General features: G+C 39.4%; 1 protein-coding gene across 1 annotated transcript; it reads left to right on the top strand.

Moving 5' to 3' along the window:
* The first annotated feature begins 1,173 nt into the window (after window positions 1-1,173).
* Window positions 1,174-2,103, top strand: LOC109554241 (olfactory receptor 8B3-like). The gene has a single exon (XM_019954560.2). It carries the CDS (start codon window positions 1,174-1,176, stop codon window positions 2,101-2,103), a length of 930 nt encoding a protein of 309 aa, XP_019810119.2.
* The last annotated feature ends 10,858 nt before the right edge of the window (window positions 2,104-12,961 follow it).

Below are 12,961 nucleotides of genomic sequence, written 5' to 3'. Positions count from 1 at the left end.
TCTATCCTGATAGTGAAGGATAAAATTGTGTAAAATATTGAAGCTATAAGGAACTAAAGACAGATTGTAAAGACAAACCCCTTAGTTCCCTATTACATGTAGAAACTGTTCCCTAGGGAAGAGACTGAACAAGCTGCTTCCATGTCTATAACTGAGTGCGCTGTATCATTACATGCACACTAAAATCCTCTGTGACTTAGTATGCACCAAAAATGATTTTAGAGTCCATTTATTGTTTTCTGATGCTGGATAGGACAAAAATCATAATCAAAATTATGATCTATAATTCTGAAAGATTTCTAAGGTATATCAGAAATTGTTTACAGGTGACATTTTCTTAGAAAAAATAAAACCAAAGCCCGAGAACCTGAAATTGCCATTCCAGGACCATGGGGTAAAATCACTAAGAAGAAAGGCTGGGATATTCTGGCTTACAAGAGTGAGTTTCCGAATTACATTTACATTCATGTTTTCTTTGTCCAAGATGCAGACTGAGATATGACACGATTGAGACTCAGATATGACAGTTCATTTCCTATTTGTGCAGTCCTGAGATTCAACTGAATCTTGCAGCGAAAACTGTTTGAAGGGAGAGCGGGGAATGTTCAGAAATATTAAAGGATACAGGTGATACAGTTTCTTAATATGTTCCCTCTGCATGGATAGAACACTCTTTCTTCTACTTTTATAGCTTTTACTCTGTGACATATGGAGTAACTTAACCTTTCCTAGACTTTGGTTGCTCTTATGTTTCTTTTTTTAATTACAAGCAATATTCTTGGTTCCTACCCTGTAAATTCCTATCTGCGCTAGAGACAAAACCAGGCTTTGGGGATTGCTGCCAAAAGAAGAGAAGTAAGAAGAGGGTCCAAGTGAATGAAATAATGGTGAGATGAGAGAATGAAAATTCTCTCCTGGTTCAAGCTTCTTTTCCAATATCCTTTTGGGTAAAAGGCTAAATTTTGATGCTTTTTGCTACTTAGTTTATAAAGCATTTATAAAGGAAATTCTTGTCACTCATTTCCTTGGTAATGGAAAGTAAATTCTATGGGTTCAGTTTGGGCTACCCACAGTCATTCCTAGTACATATGTCACTTATGTGAGGAGATGTGAGAAATATTTTTTCCTCTGTGTAAGCCTTCTCCTTGTTTTCACAGATCCCCTTAGAGAAGAATGGCTCCAGGGAATGACTCTTTCATGACTCAGTTCATTTTAGCAGGATTAACAGACCAATCAGTTCTTCAACTCCCCCTGTTTTTCCTGTTTTTAGTAATGTATATGGTCACTGTGATGGGAAATTTGAGCTTGATCATCCTTATTGGGTCGAGTTCACACCTGCACACACCTATGTACTTTTTTCTCTTTAATTTGTCCTTCATAGATCTCTGTTATTCTTCTGTTTTTACACTTAAAATGCTGATCAACATCACATCAGAGAAGAAGATTATCTCCTACATGGGGTGCATGACCCAGCTTTACTTTTTGTGTTTTTTTGGTATTTCTGAAAGTTATGTGCTGACATCAATGGCCTATGACCGCTATGTGGCCATCTGTAACCCACTCTTGTATAACACTGCCATGTCCCCTAAAGTGTGTTCCAGCCTTATGCTTGGTTCCTACCTGATGGCATTTTTTGAGGCAACAACCCTCATTGGATGCATGCTGAGACTGACCTTCTGTGATGCAAACACCATCAACCATTATTTGTGTGACATCTACCCTCTCCTCCAGCTCTCCTGCACAAGTACCTACATCATTGAGCTGGAAGTTATCATTGTGTCAGGCATCAATATCACTGTGCCCAGTCTCACCATCTTTGTCTCTTATGGTCTCATCCTCTCCAACATCCTCCACATCAGCTCCACAGAGGGCAGGTCCAAAGCCTTCAGCACCTGCAGTTCCCACATCATTGCTGTTTCTCTGTTCTTTGGATCAAGTGCATTTGTGTATCTCAAACCATCTTCTGTGTCTGCGGATGATGGGAAAATATCCTCTGTCTTTTACACAAATGTGATTCCCATGATGAATCCCTTAATTTACAGCTTGAGGAACAAAGATGTTAAGCTTGCTTTGAGAAAAACCCTATGTGTGGCAGAATTTTGATCAGAGACATTATCTGTCTGTGCACATAGTTACAGGACAAGGAGATTCTGTGTGTTCAATTAAATATTTTTAGTCATGGCCTTATTTTTCTATTTTTTAAAATAACATGCCTAAGAAAATTTAAGCCTTCTCATAATAATGTATTTCCAATTTTTCTGTCTGGACTTCTTTTTTCCTTAAATGATTTGTGAAATATCTCCTCTGGTTTTCCTTTTAGCTAATAGTATTAAATTATAAATGTAACTGTTATTTTCTAGCTTCATTTCAAAGTTTTAATTTTTACTGAAGAAAAATGGTCTCCAAGTGATCAAATTTGAGATACCTTTGATATAATGAGACAGTAATGATGAAATCAGCTAGATATCGCTAAAGTAGCATCATTTTATTGGAGTTGTGCATATCTTCCGCATGCTTTAGAAGCATGTATCAGATGCTTTTACTGTTTTTACTCCCATTTTTCTATTATCTGACTAGGAAGACTATGTCTCCTTTAAATGTCAGAGATTGAAGCCTTCATTAAGATATTGACTATAAATTTATTTTGCATCTCTAAATATTTTACATCAAGCTTCTTTGGGCAAGTGTTTTCTTTTTTTACTTTAATTCAATGAAACCAGCAAGTGACAGATCATATAAATATATTTATTTCATAGATGGTGAAATGAATGGTTAATGATTTAATGTCACAGCTTCATAAAGAAAAATCTAGACTAAACTGTTAGCCTTCTAATTTCAAGTCTGCTACTTTTGTAGTCTGCTTACATCCACTTCATTCTACTCTATTTCCTTCAGTATGATCATTAATGAGAAGACATTTTAAATTTGAAGCTTAACTTTCGTTAATTCCAGGGAAATAGCTGTTTGTTGCTTTTTTATTGTTGGCTTGTTTAGGCAAAGAGTTTCATGGGTTTCTTTGGGTGGGTAAAAAGGCCTTTTGGACTAGTGTATTGGTAAGATGATTGACTCAAATAGGGAGCTATTTTTTTTTTTTTTTTTTTGCAAAATTAACAAAATTGAATTTGAGATTTTTTTATTAAGAGCATATGACATGGGTGAGAAAAGAGTCCAGAATCATGTCATTATGACAGACCTCAAAAAGACACATGTTCAACAAATAAGAGGTCTTGTGTGGGAAGTATTCATGCGCATTAGGAGACAAATAATGTGAATCTGTGTGCTTTCCGTACAGGACTGTAAATGTATTTCACTGTCTATAGATATTTGATAAAGCTATGATGCACATGACTGTAAATTAATAGTGCTTTGGGAAACGAAGGTGAAAAAGCTGTGGTCACATTTGGAATCAGGAAAGAAGAAGGCAGCAGGTACAAGTAATAAAATTGTTAAGAGCATTTGAAACTCAGTTAGGAAATAGGAATTTAGAGAAGGAAAATGGTGGATAAAGAAAGTCCATATCTATGACTCCCCTCTCCTTCCTGGAAGGGCCTAGATATATTATGGAGCTCACAGGGTTTCTCTGGATAGGATGAAAGCTCAAGTCATTGGACTTTTTTGAAACAGTTAAATCAATAGAACTGGAGAGCCTGAGAACAACTAAATCACTCCTGTTTCTGTGGACTTCCAAATGCTACTTCCATATGCATTTTATGGTGCTAAATCTCAGAGTCCTGCTGGTAGTATAATGATAACTTGAAAAAAACTGGCGAATACACTAAATTTTGGCACTGACTTTATTGCAAAGTGTGTTGGATTTTTTTTTAAAGGAAAAATACTACCTTAAAACTCCTCAATATATGTGAAAATATAATGAAAATAATTTCCAAGATACTTTAACAATATTATTATATATCATTTTCCTAATCTCCACTCAATATTTGGGTGTTGTGAAATTTAGCATAGCTGATATGTTGAATTTTTTAAAATTTTTAGTTGTTCAGCATGGCTAAATCCCTGTTTTATGGTTAAAATGACCACTCATCTCCCATCTCCTGACCTCTAATATCAACATGCTTCTTTTTCACTGAAAAGATCATATTTACTTAAAATAGTTGATCTTGGTTGGAGTTTCCTTTTGTTTTTTTACTTTCTGTTTCTAGCTTGTTTCCCCTATAATAACAAATGTGTTTCTAAGCAAGTTCGTGTGTTGAGCCATTTGGAAATGTTTCATATCTCCAACCACTCACTCTGTTAGGTATTTTATAAATATTTGAAGTTTTCCAAAGGTATGACTTCCCTGGTGGCTCAGTATAAAGAAACCACTGACAATGCAGGAGACTCGAGTTCAATCCCTGGGTCAGGAAGATACCCTGAAGGAAGAAATGGCAGCCCACTCCAGTATTCTTGCCTGAAGAATGTCACGGACAGAGGAGCCTGGTGGGCTACAGTCTGTGTGGTTGCAAAACAGTTGGCACAAGTTAGCAACTGAGCAACAATAAAAACAAAGGGTGGGTTAGTGTGGTCACTAATGTTTAATTTCATGAGCTTAAAAATTCAGATAAAATGTGTTCATTTTCAGAGAAGATTAACTGTCTTTACAGTTAATTTTATATTTTACTTATTTGAAAAAATTAATAAATATATTAAAAAATACAGTTTGTAATAGTTAAGGGTGGCAATTTAAATTTAAGAGAGGCAAGTTTGCTGATAGCTTATTAATTTAAGCAATTTTTATTTAACAATAAGCCTGTCTATCATTTGGATTTCCTTCAAAAGGAGGGAAATCAAGTCAGAGTATTTTACATGCACAGCACAGTTTTTCTTAATCATTTTTGCTTTTGTGTGTTATATGAATGACATTGACATCTTTTGAGAGAAGGAATTGAAAGGTTGCTGCTGAGCCATGAAAGATGCTGGGATTCTTGGCCTCTAGAGGAGAATTCAATCAGGGCCAGTGATGAGGCTAGATGACTCAGAGTATTTATTTAATAAAGTTTTATTTAAGTATTAAAGATATAGAGAAAGCTTCTGACATAGACATCAGAAGGGGGCAGAAAGAGTGCCCCCCTGCTAGTCTTTAGCCGGATGCTATATAGCTACTAGCAGTCTGATAATTAGGGAAAGGAAATGTCTCAAAACCCAGAGACTAGCACCAGGCCCCTCATCCACAACATGCTTTTTGAGATAACATTGGCACAAGGTGGGTTGTCCTGGGCCATAAAATGATTGATATGAATCTTGAAGAAAGGCAGGTTTCCAAGCAAATACAGTCTCATTAACATAGCTTAAGAGAACATTTGCATAAGTAAAACATACTGGTTTGTCAAGTAGGTTTTGAGTCTTAGGTGAACTGACTTGAAGACAGTGTCTAGGGTAAATATATAGTTCATTAACATATATTAAAACAAACATTTCCATAGAAAAATGCATGGGTTAAGTCAAGGTTTAAGAAAAGTTCAGGTGGAACCAGGTGTCATCATGGCAACACAGAACTTTAAAAGAAACCTCTTTTTAAATTTGTATAGAGAAGGGGAAAAACATCTAACATTTATAGTTTGTTTCCTCCTGCTGCTTAAGAGTGGAGAAGGAAATGGCAACCCACTCCAGTATTCTTGCCTGGAGAATCCCAGGGAGGGAGGAGCCTGGTGGGCTGCCATCTATTGGGTCGCACAGAGTTGCAAACGACTGAAGCAACTTAGCAGCAGCAACAGCAGCTGCTTAAGAGGGAGAGAAAAAAATGTCTGACACTTGCACCCTATTCCCTCCATTTGGAGACCCCTGGTATTCCTGCCTGTTACCCTCTCAGAATGGTTCTATTGAAGTTACCACAGCTGAGAATCAATTGGGTAAGCTGTGGGATTCCCCTGTGCTGCTGTAAAAGGACAAAGCTGTATCTGAGTTGGTGTGAAAACTTCATGGTTTTTTTAACAGAAAATGGTCCTCCAAGTCTAAGAGCAGAAAGAAAATTCCCTGGTTACATCACAAATTTGTGCAATGTAAATTGTTCTCTGAGAGAGCTGATGTTATTAATTACTCAAGATCAGGTTTGGAATGAGCATGATAAGGGTCACTGTGGTTAAGGGTTGATGGAAACGAGAAGTAAAAGGAATTTTGAGTTGTTGATTGGTTTATTTCCTGAAACTGCACTATATTGAATTTCATCCTTTATTTTTCCTTTACTGGGATTACACACACACACACACACACACACACACACAGTGTCTTCAAGTCTTGTATTTGATGAGATCGCTGTCTATTATTGCATGGTGTGGAACCCATTTTTAATCTTTTCAAGCAGGTCCAACATTCAGAAAACAAAGATCATGGCATCCGGTCCCAACACTTCATGGGAAATAGATGGGGAAACAGTGGAAACAGTGTCAGACTTTATTTTTTTGGGCCCCAAAATCACTACAGATGGTGACTGCAGCCATGAAATTAAAAGACGCTTACTCCTTGGAAGGAAAGTTATGGCCAACCTAGATAGCATATTCAAAAGCAGAGACATTACTTTGCCAACAATGGTCCGTCTAGTCAAGGCTATGGTTTTTCCTATGGTCATGTATGGATGTGAGAGTTGGACTGTGAAGAAGGCTGAGCACTGAAGAATTGATGCTTTTGAACTGTGGTGTTGGAGAAGACTCTTGAGAGTCCCTTGGACTGCAAGGAGATCCAACCAGTCCATTCTGAAGGAGATCAGCCCTGGGATTTCTTTGGAAGAAATGATGCTAAAGCCGATACTCTAGTACTTTGGCCACCTCATGCGAAGAGTTGACTCATTGGAAAAGACTCTGATGCTGGGAGGGATTGGGGGCAGGAGGAGAAGGGGACGACAGAGGATGAGATGGCTGGATGGCATCACTGACTCGATGGACGTGAGTCTGAGTGAACTCTGGGAGTTGGTGATGGACAGGGAGGCCTGGCGTGCTGCTATTCATGGGGTTGCAGAGTCGGACACGACTGAGCAACTGAACTGAACTGAATTGTGGTTGATTTCAGTCATTTTCACTATAGTGCAGCTACCCACGCTCCCACACAACTCTATGGCAAACCCACCTGCATAAGTTCCAGTTGAACTTTGCAAGAATGCTTATGGGAGGCAGGTGGTAAATAGGAGATTTTCCTCCAAATATCCAATATCTTTTCTCTGATTACTGATTGTTGCTTCTGAATCAGAGGTGCAGAGAGGAGAGCAGCCATAATTGGTGCATCTCCCCACCATGGCTTTGCCCCTCCCCAACCCAGCTGAAGTGAGTTTCAGGGAATTTAAAGACCAGTACCTTGTATCCCCAGAGAAGGCAATGCCACCCCACTCCAGTACTCTTGACTGGAAAATCCCATGGACGGAGGAGCCTGGTAGGCTGCAGTCCATGAGGTCACTGAGTCAGACACGACTGAGCAACTTCACTTTGACTTTTCACTTTCATGCATTGGAGAAGGAAATGGCAACCCACTCCAGTATTCTTGACTGGAGAATCCCAGGGACGGAGGAGCCTGGAGGGCTGCCCTCTGTGGGGTCGCACAGAGTTGGACACGACTGAAGCGACTTAGCAGCAGCAGCAGCAGAGCACCTTGTATCCCTAGATAGCATATTGGGAGGGATTGATGGCAGGAGGAGAAGGGGACGACAGAGGATGAGATGGCTGGATGGCATCACGGACTCGATGGGCGTGAGTTTGAGTGAACTCCAGGAGTTGGTGATGAACAGGGAGGCCTGGTGTGCTGGGATTCATGGGGTTGCAAAGAGTCAGACACGACTGAGTGACTGAACTGAACTGACTTTGTATCCCTCCCATCTTCATTTTTTTTTTTTTTTTTTTTGGTGTTTTGGGAGCCTGACATTAAAGACTAGGACTTTTAAGAAGCATACACACAAAAAATTAGAAACTTTTCATACATGTACAGTGAGAGGTGCAAGCTCAAACAGACCAGAGAAGAACTTGTTTTGCCTGAGACTGACCCTCAGCACAGAGATTGCCTATATCAATCAAAACTGCAAATATGAAAAGTGAGATCAAGGTACCAGAGTAGGAAGACAGTGGGTTCACCTTCCCTGAAGAACATATCAGACTACAACCACATAAAGAGCAACCCTTGCTGAAATCAGCCTGGGGACTAGCAGAACAGCTGTTCACAACCAAGGCTGTAAAGAGAGACCCACATGGAGTCTGGTTGGAATGTAAACTGATACAGCCATTATGCGAAGCATCATGGAGGTTCCTCAGAAAACTGAAAATGGAATCACTGTATGATCCAGCAAATCCTACTCTGGGTATATATCTGAAGAAAATGAAAACACTAATTCCAACCCCATTGTTCATAGCAGCATTATTTATAACTGCCAGATGTGGAAGCAACCTAAGTGTCCATTAGTAAATGAATGGGATGAAGCAGATTTGGAATATATATGCAGTAGGTACTAATCAGTCAAAAAAAAACTTTGCTATTTGGAAGACTGGTGGACTTGGGAATTTATTATGCTTAGTGAAATAAGTCATATAGAGAAAGATAAAATGTACATTTTTAACTTATAAATTAAATATAAAAATTTAAATGAATGAGTATGCTGTTAATATAACTAATGTGAGACTAATATAATAATGTCAATCAACTATGCTTTCATTAAAAATTAATTAATTAAAAAACATTTCTAGGATTAATGTTATGGAAAACCACCTGTGTTTTCTTCTAGAAATTTTATGCTTTTAGGTCTTTCACTTAATTCTTCAATCCATTTTGAATTAATTTTGTGTTTGGTGTAAGATAATGGTCTAATTTTACTCTTTTGCTTGCCACAGATCTTTATTTGATTACTTTTTGGTAGGTTGTGTGTTTCTAGGAAAATCTCATCTATTCTCTTGGTATATTTCTTAGAGCAATTTTTTTTCTGTTAAGTTAGTTCCAATATTATTTAAGACAGAAGTCCCCATCAGAGGGAGCTGTTTACTTAGATTATTGCTGAAACAATTTCCAATTGAGACTAATTCTCTTCACTGACAGGGACTGTTTCATACCTCATAACTCTATTCCTTAATACACAGGGACAATTAACACATTATTTTTTTCACACAAGGTTGTAGTTCTGATACAGAAGAAAAACTTATTTTAAGATACTTGAGATTTTAAGAAATCTGTGCCCTAAAACCTGGTGTTCTCTCTTTCCTTTGCCAAGAGTTATGTTTTAGGCTATGTAGATAATTTATCTATATTAACTAGTAAATCTAAGAGAAAACCTTTTTCCTATAGGTCATTGATAGGACTGTTGATATTCATAGTAGGGCAAACCCCAGATAACTGCACTACTCTTCTAATAATACATGTACAGTAACACTGGGATTTGCTAGGGCACATTTCTAAGTTCTGTTGCCCAGAAATGCAATTATCCATTGCCTTTGCATCCAGTATTTCTATTCTTTTTGTATGTTTAAAAATTCAAAATATGACAAGATTTGACTAAAAGAATATCCCTCAATCATGGCTACTTGCTTTGAAATGGGAAGTTTTGGTTGTTAAAATGATTCTTGTGAAGAGAGTCTGGTGTCTGTTTTTAATACCACAAACATCTCTGGAGTTTCCCAGCGGAATATCTAATCGCAATTCACATAATTAATAATTGTGTATTTATTTGGATTTTTTCCCCAAAATACTACATCATGAATTTCTCCATTCTATCTAATCGTGTGAGTATAGCATTTTCAAAATCCCATGCGATATACTGGAATGATCCGAAACATAGATCTTAGGTTGTAGATACAAAGAATGAAGGAAAAAATTCAAAGTGAAACCTAAAATTAAAATGTCAGAATGTGTAATCTTTGAGTGATGATTACTATAGACTGAATTTTGTATCCTCCTGAAATTCATATGTTGAAACCTAAGTGACGGCCTTAGGAGGTGAGAACTGTGGTAGTTGATTACATCATAAGGATAGAGCGCTCATGCATGGGATCAGTGCTTTTGTAAAAGAGACAGCAGAGAGGTCTCCTTTCTCTTTGGTCCTGAGAGGATATAGCAAGAAATGGCAGGCTGTGAACCGGGAAGAGGGATCTCACCAGACGCTGAATCTTCCAAGGCCTTGATCTTGGACTTCCTTGGATCCAGAACTTTGAGAAATAAACTTTACTTTTCTATGAAGCCCCCCAATCTGTAGATTTTACTGTGTGTGTGTGTGTGTGTGTGTGCATGTGTGTGTTAGTTTTCAGTCATGTCTGACTCTTTGCCACCCTTTGGGCTGTAACCCACCAGGCTTCTCTGTCCTGAATTCCCATGGAATTCTCCAGGCAAGAATGCTGGAGTGGGTTGCCATTCCCTTCTCCAGGGGATCTTCCCAACCCAGGGATTGAACCTGGGTTTCCTACACTGTAGGCAGATACTTTAACATCTGAGCCACTAGAGAAGCCCCAGATTTTATTGTAGCAGCCAAAATGGAATCATACAATGTCTTTTAATCTTTTCAATATTTCTCCCTTTAGAGTTGCCTTGCAAAAAATATCCCATATTTGTGGTAGCACAGGTCATTGTTCTGGGTTTTGAATTGTGACTATTTCTTATTCTGTGCAGTTTGACAAATTTCAGAGAGTCTGGTATTTTCTTTAACTACTAAGGGTACCCTGCTGCTGCTGCTGAGTCGCTTCAATCATGTCTGACTCTGTGCGACCCCATAGATGGCAGCCCACGAGGCTCCCCCGTCCCTGGGATTCTCCAGGCAAGAACAATGGAATGGGTTTCCATTTCCTTCTCCAATGCATCAAAGTGAGAAGTGAAAGTCAAGTCACTCGGTCATGTCCAACTCTTTGCGACCCCATGGACTGCGGCCTACCAGGCTCCTCCGTCCATGGATTTTCCAGGCAAGAGTGCTGGAGTGGGGTGCCATTGCCTTCTCCAAAGGGTACCCTGCTATATAGGTAAAAATGATACTGTTTTTCCCCACTAAATGTTGTTTATTCGCTAGGTTTTGTCTGACTCTTCTGTGACTCCATGGACTCTAGACCAGCAGACCCTCTATCCATGGGATTTCCCAGGAAAGAATGCTGGAATGGGTTGCCAGTTTCTCCTCCAGTGTATCTTCCTGACCCAGGGATTGAACCCATGTCTCCTTTGCAGATGGATTCTTTACCACTGATCCACTAGGGAAGCCCTACTAAATATGTGTGTGTGTGTAAATAAATACATACTTACATGTTCTTTAGGCTTCCCTGGTGGCTCAGATGGTAAAGAATTCTCCTGCAGTGTGCGGGTTCAATCCCTAGATTGGTAAGATACCCTGGAGAAGGAGCAACCTGTTCCAGTATTTTTGCCTGGAGAATTCCACAGACAGAGGAGCCTAGCAGACTGCAGTCAATGGGGTCACAAAGAGTCAGACATGACTGAGTGACATTCTATGTTCTCTCTGTTCTATTCTTCAGCTCCATGATTTCTGCTTAGTATTTTTAAGTTTTCTGTATCTTTGTGAAATTCTCACTTTGTTTATGTATTATTCTCTGATTACAGTAAGCGTGATACTTTTTTGAATTCTGTGTCAGGTAATTTACATATCCATTCCATTAAAGTCAGTTTGGAGTACTTTATCTTAAACTCTTTTGGAAAATATTTCTACTATTTTTCATCTTCATTGACTCTGCTTTGGTGTCTGCATGTTGCACAAAACACTCACCTGTCCTAATTTTCATGGGCTGGCCTTGTGCTGGAGAAAGCACTAATAAGCCTGGCCAGTGTGGACTGCTCAACCTTTCTGTTAGTTCAGCCTTCTCTCTTTGTTCTTGGTGGGCTTCCAGGTATTCCAAGTGTGCGTGGTCCCCTCAGTGGTCTAAACAAGCAAGACCGAAGCCAAGTCCACATGCAGCCCCCAGATATGCTGTGTCCTGAGATGTATGGTGCACTTCCTTCCTCTCCAGGGAAAGCTGTGAGAGAGGGGTTTTCAGTACTTTGTTCTCAGCTGATCTGGTGAGGGGGAGCTATGGTGGCTTCCAGCCCTGGGTGGTTCTCTCTCACCCAGGATAGCTACTAATTCTTTATCCTGGGTCCCCTGTGCTTTCTGACACACAGGCTGTCTTGAAGCCAGTCTCCTGCGCAGCCTGAAGAAAAGTTGGAGCATTGGCCACATAATGCATACCTTTCCTTCCCCAGGGAGAAGCTAGAGCTGGGGAGTTGGTCCCAACCTGAAGGTTCTTTGGAAGAATAAGTCCTATGAAAAGAGGATTTCCTGAATTTCCCTAACAGTTTCTGTATAACTGGTTTCATACATTACTAGGAGCTGGACCTTTTTAATGACTCTGGATTTCTTACAAAGGAAATCTGTACTTGAAATGTTTCTGAATCAGTGTGTTCATGGTGGGTAGATAGTTCTAGGGCTTCCTTTTCTATCATCTTGCTGAATAGGTAACAGGAATTTATTTTCAGCTTTTCCTTGGGGGATGTATAATCTCTATGAAAGTGAAAGTCACTCAGTTGTGTCTGACTCTTTTCAACTCCATGAAGTATACAGTCCATGGAATTCTCCAGGGCAGAATACTGGAATGGGTAGCCATTCCCTTCTGCAGGGAATCTTCCCAACTCAGGGATTGAACCCAGGTCTCTCGCACTGCAGGCAAATTCTTTACCAGCTGAGCCACCAGGGAAGCCCAAAATGTATTTTGTCTGCGCCACGTGGCATGTGGGATCTTAGTTCCCCAAGCAGGGATTGAACTCGGCCACCTGCTTTGGAAGCTCAAAGTCTTAAGCACTGGACTGCCAGGGAAGACAATAATACCTATAGTGAAGGGAAAACTTGAGTAAACATTTGAATCCTTAAGTGATGAAAAACACATAATGGTCATATTTGTAAATAAAATCCCCTCAGGTCCTTATTACACCTAGAATGTTTTCCTGAGGAAGTGTCTGAGCAAGCTTCTACCCTGGGATAACTGATTGTATGACATCATTACACTCACATGAAATCTTCTGTGGCTTACCAAGTGGCAAA

This window comes from Bos indicus, chromosome 29, assembly GCF_029378745.1.
Source record: "Bos indicus isolate NIAB-ARS_2022 breed Sahiwal x Tharparkar chromosome 29, NIAB-ARS_B.indTharparkar_mat_pri_1.0, whole genome shotgun sequence".
Classification (NCBI taxonomy): domain Eukaryota; kingdom Metazoa; phylum Chordata; class Mammalia; order Artiodactyla; family Bovidae; genus Bos; species Bos indicus.
This window is presented reverse-complemented; position numbering and strand designations above follow the sequence as displayed.